General features: G+C 38.5%; 1 protein-coding gene across 3 annotated transcripts in view; it reads right to left on the bottom strand.

Moving 5' to 3' along the window:
- Positions 1-2752: 2752 nt before the first annotated feature.
- The window catches only part of LOC306800901 (hyaluronidase PH-20-like), a 36125-nt gene continuing 23416 nt past the window's right edge, over positions 2753-15461 (bottom strand). For 2 of the 3 annotated variants that reach the window (XM_079303369.1, XM_079303370.1), the window contains 3 exons: positions 10209-11390; positions 8646-8735; positions 5777-6982 (listed from right to left, as the gene is read on the bottom strand). In XM_079303369.1, the coding sequence (XP_079159495.1) occupies positions 6278-6982; positions 8646-8735; positions 10209-11177 (1764 nt within the window). In that variant the 5' untranslated portion in view covers positions 11178-11390 and the 3' untranslated portion in view covers positions 5777-6277. Of the gene's footprint in view, positions 4890-5776; positions 6983-8645; positions 8736-10208; positions 11391-15461 lie in introns of those variants that run through there. The other variant, XM_079303371.1, reaches the window with a different exon arrangement.

Raw genomic sequence — 15461 nt, 5'->3', positions numbered from 1 at the left:
GGCGCTGGCCGGGGAAGGGCGGCCCTGAGCGGCCGGCGGGAGTGCAGCCCGGGCCGGGACGCGGCGGGGATGCTGTGCGGGGGCAGCTGGTGCCGGGCTGTGGCAGGATGGGCGGCACAGAGCTGCTGCCGTGGGCGGGCTGTGCAGCATCCCGCAGCCAGCGCTGCCTCACCAGAGTCGGTGTGGTGCTTGGGCTGCTTGACTGCTGCGGTTTTGTGGGTTCGTCACGTCTAGTGATGGCAGTTCTCACACCCCTAGGCTGGGACCTCCACTGTTCCGAGGAACCTCTGCTTGAATTCTTCATTGTGTAGTGACAGGCTTCCAGATCTAGGGCTTACCATGTTTTTGTTTCTCCCGCGATATTTTTTGTAAAACCACCCGTAGTATGACTCCTTGTCTCAAGAGATGCTGTGATGCTGGTTTTGTGTTGTGATCGATGATGATGATCAGCGATGATCTTCACCAGGAATCTTTTTCCTTCGCTGAATCAGCAGCATCCAGCATACAGTCTTGCCACAGAGCATTAGAGAAAGGCTTGTTTTACACATAAACACAAAGGTAATCCATCTGCCAGTCCCAGAACTTGCAATTGGAATTTGATGCTCTAGAAAGGTTACAGTGCTGTTGATGAGAGACATTCATAGAAATTTATGAAAGAGTGTCTAATATTTCAGGTGACAGTGGTGGGGATGCAATAAACACATGGTCAGCAAAATAAGTTGAACTGACACTGCATATTCAGATCTTTCACATTTGGGAAGAAACAAGGTATTTGAGGCTCAAATTTGTAGTTTGGAGCACTACCAAAGAGATTTGATCACATTATCTGTATTTTAAGCATGCATTTAGTGACAGCTGAAAATCATAGAATCGTTATGATTGGAAAAGACATCCAAGACCATCAAGTCCAAGCTTTGAGTGATCACCACCTTGTAAACTAGACCTAAGTGCCACATTTAGTTGTTCCTTGAACGCTTCCAGGGATGGTGATTCAACCACCTCCCTGGGCAGATCTCAAGAAGAAGAAGCTTTCAGCTGAATGAAGTCTCCAGGGAAGAGGGAATGAGAAGAGGTAATGTCTCGCTGGTATATTTGGTTTGTCCTGATATACCAGATATTCGGGGGAAAAAACCTGTAGAATCAGTCATTTCTGCTATTGAGGCACTACATCAGGGAGTGACTAGTCATCTTGTTTGTAGGCCAGAGTCAAGCAGCTGCGTGACTGAATGGAACAGAAAGAGCATGCTGAAATTTTCAGTGAGGTACCCAGCAGCGTCTGCATGTGTCATCTGTGCCCTCTGCTGGCTGCAGCCCCAGAGGCTCTAGTATGTGCCCTAAATTCCTGTCATGCTCTGGTGAGGGAAAGGTGAAGAAGGATTTCTGTAAGGACTATTAAAGTGGCAGATTAAAGTTTTTAACTCAAAAATTCTGTGATTTGGATACCTAAACTTGGTATATGCAGTTCATGCTGAAATAGTGCATAGGATTTACAGGCAGCCTAAGGCTGTTATTAGTTCCCTGCCCTTAATTACTGGCTACCCCAGCAATAAGGTACTTTGTGCTCTGTTGTGACATTAACCATGTTATCATTGTGGGACTGCAGGGTTCCCTTAGCCTTGTTTTGTCTCTGCCTCAGGAAATCATCACTTGACACAGACAAGCTGTTGTCTTGTCTCAACCTGCTGGTAGCCTGAGGGAGCAGTGTGGTCCATGAGACTGCCAACATATGGTATCTTTATTCTGAAGGATCTTGAAGAGTTCTGTTGGATAAATATATTTCTTTATATGAAAACAAAGGCAGAGACAGGTGACTGCATAGAGCCCACATATATGTGGTGCTGAACACCACCTTCTGGAATTGTGTGCACAGAGCCAAAATGTCTGTTGAATATTTAAAGTAATGATCCACACTAATTTTCATGCTGTCTGTGTCTGATTACTCATCAATAAAATAGCTTATCAGTTATAAACTAAGACTTACACAAGCATAAACTGAAAAATGTCATCTAATTACTACTGACCAAGGAGCGCTTATAATCAATACACTATGATGGTGGTAACACATTAGTGAACATAATTAAATCCAAAGTTATTGCCTTAAGGATGTCAATGTTGGTAAGTGCCCCTTACCTTTTTGCTCTTTACTTTCTTACATGTAACAAGGGCACAAAAAATGTGGGAAGCTTTTGCAGTCCTGAGTGGCAGTGGCAGTGAAGAGAGAGTAGATGCAAGAGTTATGGAACTGCTATGTGAAAGAACTATTCTGTAAAGACCCTGATCCTTGACTGGTATACACAAAAGCTTAGAAATTATCTTGAATACAGCAGGTTTACATCATCATCATCATAATGAAAAATATTGTGAAGCAATGTTAATATTCAATGAAGTATTTCCAGAAAATCAGGCAGGGAGGTCTGGGATTGCCACATAATGGGATTGGGAATCATTTAGAAGTGGTAGGGGATGAAGTTAGACTAGTAAGCTTTTTGAATCTGTTTCTAGCCTTCTATACAATAGTTTTCAGTAGCACAGGAGAAAAAAATTACAAGAACAAACGAAAAAAAAGGTCCTTAGGAAAGATGAAATCATTAAATATTTTTTTTAAGATTAAATTAAATCATTTTTTTAAGACACACAATAAACATTTTTTTGGTATCAATATTATTTTTTGAAATTAAACTCATTACTCCAACTTGAAGTCTCAGGCCCTAACTTTGCTGGCTGCCTGCTAGCACAAGCACAGTGTGAAAAAATCTTTCAAGTTTTAGGTGTGTATGCTTAAAGGATGGAATTTAGTTGTCATCTTAAAAAGGTCATCAGTGCTCCATAACAGAATGTGTTTTAAAATTATGTAACTGTCTCTGCTGTCTTGTTTGTACTGAAAAGTGATGGATAGGTACATGTAGAAATCTAATCTGCCTGGAAATTGTCTAGAACATATTGCTCAGGTCTCAAATCTTTCATTCTTTGCTGATATATATATTTACAGCAGGGTATCCTAGTGTAATGCAGGGAATAAAGCAAATTTTGCTGAATTCTTCGGGATTCTAGTCACATCCTAGGCTGTCTACAAAGTGATTTTACTAGCCTTTCAAAATATCTCTCCATGTTGTTATTTTTACCAAAAAAAAACCCTGTAAGGTGAGGACTAGACTGTGTTTTTATTCCGTTCATATTCTTTAAGTGCCAATTTCCATCTTCCTTTGAAGTAGAATATCTCTGTATGTCCCAGAATAAGCAACACAATAAATTAGATCCAGATTATTCCGATAGAGAAGGAGAATTTCTATTAAAATTTTTGTATCATGTCAAAACATTGAAGGAGGGTATTTAACAGCTTTCACTTAAGCAGACCTTTTCATCAAACCCACTTTAGCATTTCCCTGTCCCTAAGTATTGCCAGCCTGAGGGCTCTCTGGAAAGGAGAAATACAAAATAATGAATGGCAATCAAAGTGAACTGTTCCTCTAATATTTAATCTTTTCAAAATTACAAGAATGCAAGAAATGAAAACTGTAAGACTAACTAATGATTATAGGCCATACATTGAATAGAAGAAAATATCTTTGGAAAGGGGTTTGCTTTAGGACAAAATAAATTTGGCTTTGAACATATGATAGTCACCAGCAATGCAAGGCATAGCATCCCTTTCCTTCCTTTTTCCTTTTACTCCATGGAAGCTCATTGACTCCATGGTGACTCTTTATCATAGAATATAGGCAAGACAAATATAACACAGAGAAAGATACTGTATTTGGAAAATACTGTAATTTAACACATAGCAGAACTAAATACAGAAGTCTGTAGGATTTAAAGCATGAATTGCAGATACACATAGGTAACATAAATAATCCTGAATGAACATTTGAAAGGTGGTTGGCAAAGTATTGTACATCAGAGCACAAAGTAGATAGCTACTTAAAATGCATCTTAAGAAGGCACAGTTTATTACAATAGACTGCTTTCCTCTAATCTTCCTTTTACTTTTCTGGTCCTGGATTTTCTCAAGAATAGAAAAAAGAGATGAGATTGGATGAATAGGTCTAACATATCAGTTGGTGTGTTCCTTTATCTTTACAGTGAGCCTTGGGGACAGGTTGTCAATATTAAGTAACAGGCAGATAAAAATGCTGAAGGAGAAGACTGGTCTGTCCACATTCCCCACTGCTTCACCCTTTCACTTGTGCAGTTCACTCCTCTGCATCCATTGGGAGATCCTCGCTGCTCTGTTTCAATTCTTCTATGATTTAATCTTCTCATTCCTCCTTTTTTGGCGATTTCTTGCTTAAATCATCACAAATGTTCTGCTTGCTATCACCTGGCTGATAATCAAAAGTATTCATGGCAAGACTTGCAGATTTTGTGAACCTGCAAGCTGTCTGACCACCAAGTGCTACAGATCCAATATCTTTCAGTTTAGCCATGTCAAAGCGTTGTGAAAAAAAATAGAATTTCATAAGTCATACAAGTTTTGCTGAGGGATTACCAGTAATGTTTCCAGTTTTTAGAAACCATTTGATAGTTACCACAAATGCAGTGTGAAGGTTCAGGCACAGGAGTTATGATACCATGTTTTTTCTTTACCCAAGATGAAATAGCCAACATCAAAGCTGCAGTGGAAAAAAGCATGTTTTTACACAGGTGATCAATACCACATAGATTCTTTTGTTCTAAACAATCTGCTGCATATATTTTTTTTTATTGATGATTCCATTTGGAATATTAACAGCAGAAACAGCTTTGACTCGTGGACTTATCACTGTAACTGGGATGAAAAAATTGTCACTTCCTCTTGATAACTTGCTGTTCAAAAGCCATAAAACATTATTTCTCCATGTTAAGTCTAAAGGCTTCATCTATTTTTCTGCATCTCTCTTATGACCAACAACCTGAAAATTCAAAGAAAATGGATATAATACATGTTTTCTGCTAGATTAATGAAGTAACTTTTTATAAGTAAATGGCCACTATATTGAGGTCCTAGTTATTTTCATTAGTGCAGCAAGCTATATCTGTGGAAGGTGGTGAATAATTTATGCAGATCATGTCTGGCTCTAGGGAGGTTTTTAATGTATCAATGCCAGCAGCCACTCTTCAGCCATCACAAGGCTAACTGTCTATTAAGCACCTGACATAATAATTTGAAAAGGTTATTTTATCAAATAAACTCAGTTAATTGCTTCTAAATGCTTAAACTGACTATATGTTAATCATAACTAGACTCCTGATAGGTACTGGGAGTAGTTTTCTTCTGACGTATCTCTGCTACTTTCACGCTGCTTTTGGCAATGGAATTAAGCAAGTACTTAATGGCATTAAGCAAGTACTTCCAGTTCTGTCAGCAAACTGAATCAGAAAGGTGGTCCTGAGATTGTCCCAGGTCCCCAGTGACACTTATTTTTCTGCCACCACTGCTGGGTTTTCCTAAAGGAGCAAACTGGTTTTTCCAGAGACTCTTCAGGAAATAAAGAGGCATAGACAGACTTTTGTCCAAATGGCACACACAGCCCTATCCAGTTCCTAGGGATGGCTGAGTGGATCAACTAGGACTGGCAACCTGTGCTAGCATGGAATGCACAGGCAGAGCAGATGAATTGTGAGTATTGGCAAGACAAAACAACTGCAAACCAAGAAAGGGACATCTGAAATAAGGGGAAAGGCTTCTGAGAAGAAAGGATAAACTCTACAGTTCAAATTTTAAATAATGAAGCTGTAATATTCAAAGTTAACACACTGAAATTAAAATCTTTCAAAGAGTTACAAATATATTTAATAAAAAAAATAACTACAGTATTTCTGAAGGTTTTGTGAAAAGTGGAGGAACATTACATTAATCAGATAAATTTTATGCTGCAAAGTTCCACAGATCTAAAGTTTAGCCAAGTATTTTTAAGAGCTAATTCCATTCATATGGAATTATATTAATTCTTGCATAAAGCATCAAACCTGATAACTTACTTAATATATTATATATTTTACTGTTTTAACTTGAAATACACAAAAGAGCATTGTCAACAATTACTTTTCTCCAAATATAACAGTTAAAAATGTAAACTGTAAAAAATGTTTCTTATTCTGGATTACCCTCTCATACGGTATAGTCAGTATATATAGACCAATATATCTTTGGCACAAATATAGTTTATAGAACTAAACTGAAGAAACACATTCAAGCTGAAGTGGCACCTATGGATTAGAAAAGGTTACCTGATACTGATAAGACCATAAGCCTTTCAGGAATCATTTTGTTTGTTTTGTAAATAAAACCTTTAGAATTTCAAATATAGTCAGGGAAAATTATATTCTCACTTTCGTGGGTCATTTGTATTAAGGTTCTCAAAAGTAGAATTAAGTGAAACAGATTAAACATCCTTATCTTATAGGATGAAGAACTACTGAAAGTACGAGTATCATTTTCTTCTAAATCATAGATACTGGCAGCTGAAACAGTGTTGTATTCTGCAGTTGTTGTATTAAGTGTATTATTTCCAAAGGTAGATTGGAAATCTTCTATTTCAGAATGTGTAGATAATGTCACCTTACTCTCAGAGGTAAATGAAAATGCAGTTCTGTTAGACAGGATCTTTTCTTCAGAGGCTTCTATGTTAGAAAGTGAATTTGAGGATATCTGAATGCAAATATCTTCTGAAATGCAAGCATGGACATAATGGATGTCATTTATATCAGCTGTAGGTTCACAGCTCTGCCCTGCATAACAATGGCAATCAAATTTTTCTATGAATGTTTGCAGATCCTTATATGATGGTTGCCCTTGTAAAGTGTATTTTCCATCCTTTGTCATTTGAATTGCAATATTCTCAGGGTTCAAGTGAAGATAGTCACTGGAATTCCATTTTTTCCGTGCACAAGCACCAGAGTCTTGGCATAGCACTTGGCTACATATCCTGGCTGCCATTGTGACGTTGATGAGGTATGGGGTCAAAGTCCTCCTAAGGTAGTTGTCCAGAGTTCTACAGGTGTTCTGTGAAAAGAGCATTATACCTCCACAGTTTAGTATGGAAACAATTAAAATGCTATCATTCTAATAGTAAGCAGCTAGATCAGAAAGCAATTGTCCTTATGCTTCCATTTTATCTCTATATTTCATGTTGCTTTTTGAATCAGATGCAGGTAAAGAAGTTTCATGAAGAATTGAAGTCCCTTTATACGTCTTAAATAGTTTGAATGGATCTGGTAAAAAAAACTTTACTTCTTCAGCCTTAACAAATACTTTTTCTATCAAGTAATCTCTGTGAGACTTTTTAGCTTTTCCCTGACATCAAAAGCTTGGCTGCGTGGTAGGGAGCTTTCATGGCATTTTTAAATGAAAATGTGGTTGGATGATCAAATTGAAGTTATGATAAGATAATTGATCATTCTAACTGATCATGAAATTAGCATATGTTCTGTGCATTCTTGGCACAGTTAAATAACCAAAAGGTTTGGGAACTCTTTCCTTGTTTCTGACGTTATAGGCACTTGCCCTATACCACATGTAGATGCACCTAATATTTATACCCATGGAGATCACTTTGGTGAATCTAAGATGTATGTAGGTTTTTTTGGTTTTCTTTTCAGTATACATAAAAATACTTCCAAGAAATTTTGGTTAATGCAAAGTGAGGCTTACAGTAATATTTCATGGCTGAAACACTTGTGACTGTGAGAGCTATAAAAATCAGGTTCAATTAGTGCACAAATACATAGTCTGATTGGGCTGTGGAGAGTGCTTTTTTCTCATCGGAATCTCAAAATTCAGGCAATAAAAGTTGCTGCTCATCTATGTTCTGATATTGAGATAACAGGCAGGAAAGTTCCAGGTGCAACTGATATCCTTTATCAAAGGCAGGCACATACAAAAAAAAAGTCAAAGTGGGTTGCTTTGAGGAATAACAACCTTGCAGAGCTGTGGAGGCGTTTTTGGCTGTGCTTTTTGTGACAGGAGGTCTGGCAGGGATGAGGCATTTTGGCTCTTTGCTCTCAGAAGACTTCACAAGAGTCTTCCCATAAAATATTTTGTTAAATCTAACTTGTCTGGTTATGAATTAACTACCTGGAAAGAATTATAAGAACTTCCTTGTAGCAGTTTATCAAACTATGTATTTCCCCTTTGTAAAACAAACTAGAATTTTTTTCTTCTGGCTCAGATGTTTCATACAATGAAATGAATCAAAGTAGTATTTACAACACTGGAACGGGCTAGGGCTGAACTTTTGCAGACTGATTTCTCCTAATGCTTGAAATATTGTTGCCATGTTCACCACTCCATAAAGTAGAAGGGTCTTTCAAAAATTGTTCTGGGCAAGCCCAGGTAATTTTTTCTTTACCTCATAATTAAAATGAAATTAAGATATAGGAATTGTTTCTTATACTAATTAAACAACTGGCTACCTTGCCTACAGTTATCATAGTAACTTGTCCAGCTACTCAGAGTCAACAGTACTAACACACTGAAAGATTGAACTCTTGTTTTGTGTAGTCTATGATGACCTTAACAAGCCTCAGATGTGCTTGGGTTTTGATTACAAAAAACCACTGGAAATATGAAATTATCATTTTAAAAGTAGAAGATATGAAGTAATGCTTTACATCCTTTTCACTTCATTTCTTCTTAAAAATTTCATGAAATAATTGATATAGCATACCTTATTTTGTGTTAAATTCATATCACCCCAGATCACAATTCCAGAAGCACCCAGTGCAGCAGATTCTCCAATGGTATTTACCAGGTCATCCTGAAGGAAAATATGCAAAGAATCATACAAGTGTAAGTAACCTGTAACATAAGGGCAAATGAAAAAATAGCATATAGTAAATGATATATCCAAAATAACTACTTTGAAGACAGCAAGTAATGATACACAATGCACATCCTGCCCTCAACTGCACAATTTTATCCTGGAATTGGATTGCACAGGTGATACCAGAAAATGTTGCCCACAATATCCAATTTATATATGTCATCTGGTTAGAAAAACAAGGCTGTAAAACTGAGCTACTGCTTAGGCATATGACATATACTCCCCCAACCATGTAAAGGCTTATTTTGATGCATTGCCTCCTGGCCACTCAGAGTTGGTAGCAACTGGTTTCAGTAATGCTGTGGGATAAAGATACTGGAAAGCACAGGACTTTTTTTTTTTTTTGGTCTTAGTTTCTGTTACCAGAAAAGTAGCAAGAGAAAGAGCTGTCAACAGTAGGAATCTCTCCTTTCCAGAGAATGCCTCTGATCTTTTACAGATTGATTTGGGAAATTTTTTTCTGTTCAGTTCTCCTTTTAGGGTCAGCTATTAGCCCAGTCCTAGCAAAATGTTAAGGCCTATATGGTATGGGAGAGATTTCGTGATAATGAAAAAGACAATAAAAAAGCAAGTTACTGTAGGGTACAACAAAAATTTTAATAAAAGAATTGATGTAAAGATTATAGGATTTCAGTTACTAATCGGGATCTCAGCAAGGCCCCTGGCTGCACACTTGCTTCCTCAAAGTATCCACAGAGCTGGGGACAACACTTGCTAATTCTCTGTCCAGAATGCTGAAGGACACCAGATAGAATGCCATCACCAGGACTCTAACTTCCCCTTCCTCATGTGCTAGAACACCAAGAGATTCCCCAGAGTGGTGGTATCTCTGGGTGGGTGTCTGTAAAAATGTGAAGGGAAAAGTATAGCCAGAACTGCAATAAGATGATTGGATTTTAATCAGAGCCTAACCATAACTAACCCATGGCATACTGAAATACCATTTTAAAAGCTGCTTGAGTACAGATAAGGGCAGAATTTTCTCACTAGCTTTAAATGTTTTTTAAGGAAATAAGGACTTCTTTTTACTTCTTTTTTTTTTTTTTCTTATAACCTGAAAAGCAGGGAGTAGGTGAGAGCAGTATTACCAATTCTCTTTGCAAGACTTTACCCGTATTTCTTTCCTCTGACTAATTGTGCTAAATATGTTTTCTAGTTTTGTAGTATTTTGTTACATGTGAGGACAACTCAGAGAATAAAATACTGTTTGATAAACATAATGAAAAAGGTTTGAAAATAGACCTCTTCTTGTTCCCTTTGGTCAAATTTCTTTGACGGATTAATTTAAACTTTTAGACAAAATTGCACACTTCTTTCTGATGCAAGTTAGTATATTTGCTAAATAAGTGTCACCTGGTAATTTCTTGCCATATAAATTTGAACTATTTAAGGTCTAGCTTCACTCACCTCAGAGAGATATTCCTCATAGACATCTGTGAATACTGGACGTGTATATACAAAAACTGGGAGGGGATGACTAGAGTTAGAGACATAGGAAGTTCTAATGGCTTCTTGAACTCTGTTACGAACAAAGAGTTGAGCATTTCTGGAAGATTTTAAGGCTGTCTCTAGATAGATAGATGGATAAAGTGCTGTGCTTTTCTCCCACAACCAGTTAAGCTCATTATTTCTTTCTATTTCAATATCTAAACAGGTTCCTGTATAATTGTGTGGGTTTTGTTTGTAATCATAGTTATAACAGTCTGGATAAAGGTAATATCCCCACAGACGATTTGGTTTCATTTCTATGCCCAGCTTCAAAGTTTCCAACATAAATGATTTTGCTGCAAATTCAAATTCTATTTTAGCTATATTTCTGGCTTCGGCTTCTGATAGACTGAGATCTCTCTGCTGAACTAGCTCAGTGGATTCCTGTCTATAAATATCTTTTGATCCCCAGTTCCTTATCCACACAGGTCTCCAGTTTTCCCAGTCAATGACAGCCAATCCAAGCTGTTCATCTGAAGGAATGTAGAATTGGATGTCCTCCTTGGCTTTTTTTAAATGATTCTCCAGCAGCGATAGTTGAGGGAGTCCTCCATTGAATGCCTCTCCTGTGATTTCATTTTTGTAAGGGTAGTAGCCAAGCCTGTCTGGATAGAAGAGAGTGATGTTTTGCCCAATGGATGTCTTTAGCGTGCTCCCAATTAGAGGAAAAAAATTCATGTCCAGCTGCACTCCAGTCCTTTCAGTGCAAAGTTCTGTAGGAGCATTCCAGATAGAAAGGAAAGGTGAATTAGAAACAAGTGGACGAGCTCTTATGTTCAGAGATGAGCAGCAAGAAACTAGAAGAGTGGCAAACACCACACCAGATGCTACAGGATACGTACAGGTAACACAGATGCCAAAACTTTGCCTTTGTCTTGCAGTTTCCATTGTAGCATGTGCAGTGACATTAGGTGCTTCTGATCATACAAAAATTAAATGCTCTCTGGGTTTTCAGAAGGTTGATACTCTGTCAAAAACTTTACTATAAAATATATATTTCTTCAAATTAATACCTATTAAGCAATATTCCTTAGGTGTAAAATAGGGGTGTCCTTTTTACAAAGCTCTCTGTCATTTCAGGCTGCAGGAAACTTGTCAGACCTAATGCAGAAAAAGAAGCAAATGTAAAGTAAAAAATTATAAATATTTAATTTCTAACTTGAAACAAATACAATTTCTGATTTTGAATACATTGTAATGTTTGAAAACAATTCCCCTTTGAAGAAAAGAACAATGTGCAACCATAGAGAAATAAACCGTACTATTCCACTGGCAGTTTAATGCCTAAAACTTAGATCCAAAAAACCTAGATTTAAAACAGACAGTGGAACAGTATTGAGTGGCTCATAGATCAGAGTGAGTGTGCTCAGTAGTCCTTATTGTGTCAGTTACTGATGTCTGTAAAAATGAGCAGCTTCACAGTGACTTCTCTTAATCAACAGCAATGTATATATATTATTTCTCATCTACATCAAAATAAAGTTCTAATCCTTTATTTGTTCATTTTATAGAGCCCTTACGGAAGATCCAAGACAATACAAAACAAACCTGGAGCATTTTACACTTGCAAAAAACCAGTTGATAGATACTAATTTAGCTCAGTGAGGTATCTGAAATATTGTAGACACTCTGTCTTCTGTCCAGGCCTCTTTTAAACAGCCTCAAACCCCTGTGTATCACTTTGGTGTATGGCTGGCTACATGTCACTTCAGGCCATTTGAGATGTACAGATTAAGTGACCCCAAGTCAAAGCCTGCCCAGGGGTGCAGTTCATTAGGAAAGCTGAGGCTGTCCATACACCCACAGTGAGCAGTCACACTTAGTGGTGATAGCCTCAGTACAGGCACCAGCTTTTACCATTAGCTAAACATTCTCTGTGCAGTAACTCCAATATATGCATTCCTTCTGATTTTGAAATGGTTCAAACCTGAATCCATCACTTTTTGTAGAGGCCTTGTGATGAGGTAATAGAGTATGTAAGGATTATATAACAGTGTATTGAAAAATGTAGGGGTCACCATGAAGTGGGCCACAGAATGGCTGACAATGTAAAATCTCTAAGGACAGTTTCCAAAAAAAAAAAATTGCAAAGAAGATTTTAGTTTGTATTTATCAAATTCAACCAGGAGTTGAATCTAGAAGTCTTTGTATAGAATCAGTGGATGGACTGAAATCTAAACACTCATGCAGATATTTCATCATTCCACAGCTACTGATGTGATAACTAAAGAAACTCTGCCAAGAATCAGTTTCATAAACTAGACTTAGATCATAGATCTGATCACCAGGAAAGAAGATGTGGCTCTGTTCATTTAAATTGCTTCAAGAGCAGTACCTCATTTGCATGGCATCTGCTTGATGGAACTTGTAGAAAAGCGGTCTACGTGCATTTTCCCCAGCTGCCCAGAGGTGACAGCAGGAAAAAGCCATCTCTCCTCCAAGCTAAACAATGTTGGCTCTCTCAACCTCTCCTCGTATGACAAATGCTATAATCCCTTATTCATCTTTGTAGGAATTTACTAGGTTTTCTCTAGTATGCCCATTGCTTTATTGTGCTGGAGAGCTCAGATGTGGACACAAACTCCAGATGTGGCAACATCAGTGCTAAATAGAAGGAATAAACACATTGTATAGTCTTGTTAATGTCACCCAAAAGGCTGGTGGTCTTCACTGTTGCAAAAATGTATTATTCAATTCAGTTAACTTTGTAGAGCCTATTCTGCAACTTTTTTCAGCCATTCAGCTCAAAAGCCTGTACTGGTGCATGGGGTTATTCCTCTCCAGATGTAGGGCTTGATGTTTTCTTATGTTGGACTTCATGAGGTTCCTGTCAGCCTCTTTCTCCAGTCTGTGGAGGTCCCTCTAAATGGCAGCATGATCCTATGGCATATCAACCACTTCCAAGTCTGGATTATTTATAAACTTGCCATGGGAACACTCTTCCCCATTGTTCAGATAACTAATCAGCATGTTATCTAGTATTGGACCTAGTATGAAGCCCTAGTGTACATTACTAGAAACAGGCTTCCAGCTGGACTTTGATGGGGCTCGAGCTGTACATCCTGGACTGATCACAACCCATTAAGCCTGACAGTTCAGCCACTTTTCAGTTATCTAGCTTGTACTAAGTCAGTAAAAACATTACAGGAGACTATGTTGAAAGCCTTTCTAAAATCAAGATCAACAGTCTCCAATGCTCTCCCCATGTCCACCAAGCCAGTCATCTCTTTGTAAAAGGCTACCATGTTGGGCAAGCCTAATTTCCTCTTTGTTAATCCATGCTGACTACTTGCAGTCACATTCTTGTTCTTAGTATAAATGTTTTCCAGAATTATTTGCTCTCTCAGCCTCCCAGAGTTTGGGGTGAGGCTGGTTTCATCAGCATATAGTTCCTTGGATCTCCTTTTTTTAACCTTTTTAGGAAAGGAGTTACATTTGCTTTCTTCTAGTCCTTGGAACCTACCCTAGTCACTGTGACTATTCAAAGATTATCAAGATTACCTTACAATGATGTCAACAGCTTCTTCAGCACATACCACTCCTTGAAGGCATATACCATTATATCCCATAAACTTGTATACATCCAGTCTGCATAAATGTTCCTGACCCTGCTTTCTTTTGCTACTGGATCTCCTGCTGGTCCCACTCAGCACTAGGCCCACATTTTCCCTTGTTTTCTGCTGCTGCTATAGCTCTAGAAGCCCTTCACATTGCCCTTCATACATCTTGCCAGATTCAACTCCAGGTGGGCTCTGGCTTTCTTAACCACACCCCAACAGCTCAGATAGTGTTTCTTGTTCACTTTCCCTGCTAGTACCTCATGGGAGCTTTCTTTTTATGTCTGAGCTTTGCCAGGAGCTCATCCTGCCATTTCTTTATTTCCTGTATATGAAGATTTTTGAGCTTGGGAAGGTGATTCTCAAAAATCAGTCAGCTCCTGGACCCTTCCCTCCAGGGCTGTCTCCCAAGGAATTCTTCCAAGCTGATGCCTCTAGATGCCAAAATATGCTTTCCTGAAGGCAGTGGTTATGATCTTGCATTTCCTTTGTTGCCTGTGGGAGTCCAGGGTTTTTTCCCTGGCTCCTTTGGGGGTGCAAAAACCCCCCTGGCAGACCCCTCAGAGACCCCTGAGTGCTGCCCAGGAGCTGCAGGGGCTGGATTTGGCTTCTTGGGAAAATCTGCCCACATTGAGAGAAGAGACACAGAAAATAATGATGAGTAGAGTGTAAATTAGAATGTTAGAACATAGATAAATAGGTTTTCTTGAATGCTTATGATAAGGGACACGTGGCCAAGATGGAGAATTTGGGGGGTGGACACCTTTTCCTCCTTCTTCTCCATGTCATCCATGTTGGGTGACACGTTGGCACTCTTGGATTGGTTGGGGTCAGGGCTGGACCATTTAATAAAATTGTATTGTATTGGTAAAATTTTGTAAACATGTAATACGTAGTACTAGCTATATAAGATAAGCCCTGCCTTGACCAGGCAAATTCCACCATGGATGCCAGGCTGAGCAGACTGCTGCTGGCCAGGCAAAGTGTCCCAGAAATAAGAAACAATAAACTGTCCTTGGAAAAAGAGAAAACCGTCTCCGGCAGTCTCTCTTCGGTGGCTTCGGGGAAAACCAGGTTTTGAACCACCTTCGTGTCCCTCTGGGGTGATCTCGGGGCAGAGGAGGAACCCCAGACGGGGACAGTTGCCTCTTTTCAAGATCCTGTACTCTACCATCTCATAATCACTACAGCCAAGACCCAGCCTTTATTTTTCTTGTTTGTAACTATGAGGTACATCACAGCATCTGTCTTCCTGGCTCCTGTATCCTATGTGACACTGCCTGAGAGAATACAGATGGAGACTTCCAGGACAAACTTAAAGAATTCTGTACTGAAAATTCCAGAGAAATACTTTTTCCATTTATGCAAATACAGCTTATCCAAATGAAATAAATTATCACACATAACCAGCTGATATACAGCAGCATTTGCCTGGACAGTGATATTTTATGTGATTGGTTTGGTCATAAGAAAGTGGGAAGGCCTCAAAAAAAAGCTGTAGGAGTACTTTGGCTTTTGATGTTCTTCTGGTTTGGGTTATAAGAGATTTCTTGTCTCCACTGAAGTCAGACAACTACAGAACACAAATTTTATTATTTGTTCTTGTAAGGTTTTT

Source organism: Erithacus rubecula (genome assembly GCF_903797595.1).
Source record: "Erithacus rubecula genome assembly, chromosome: 4".
Classification (NCBI taxonomy): Eukaryota; Metazoa; Chordata; class Aves; order Passeriformes; family Muscicapidae; genus Erithacus; species Erithacus rubecula.
Note: the sequence above shows the minus strand (reverse complement) of the source record. Positions and strands in the feature narration are given on the sequence as shown.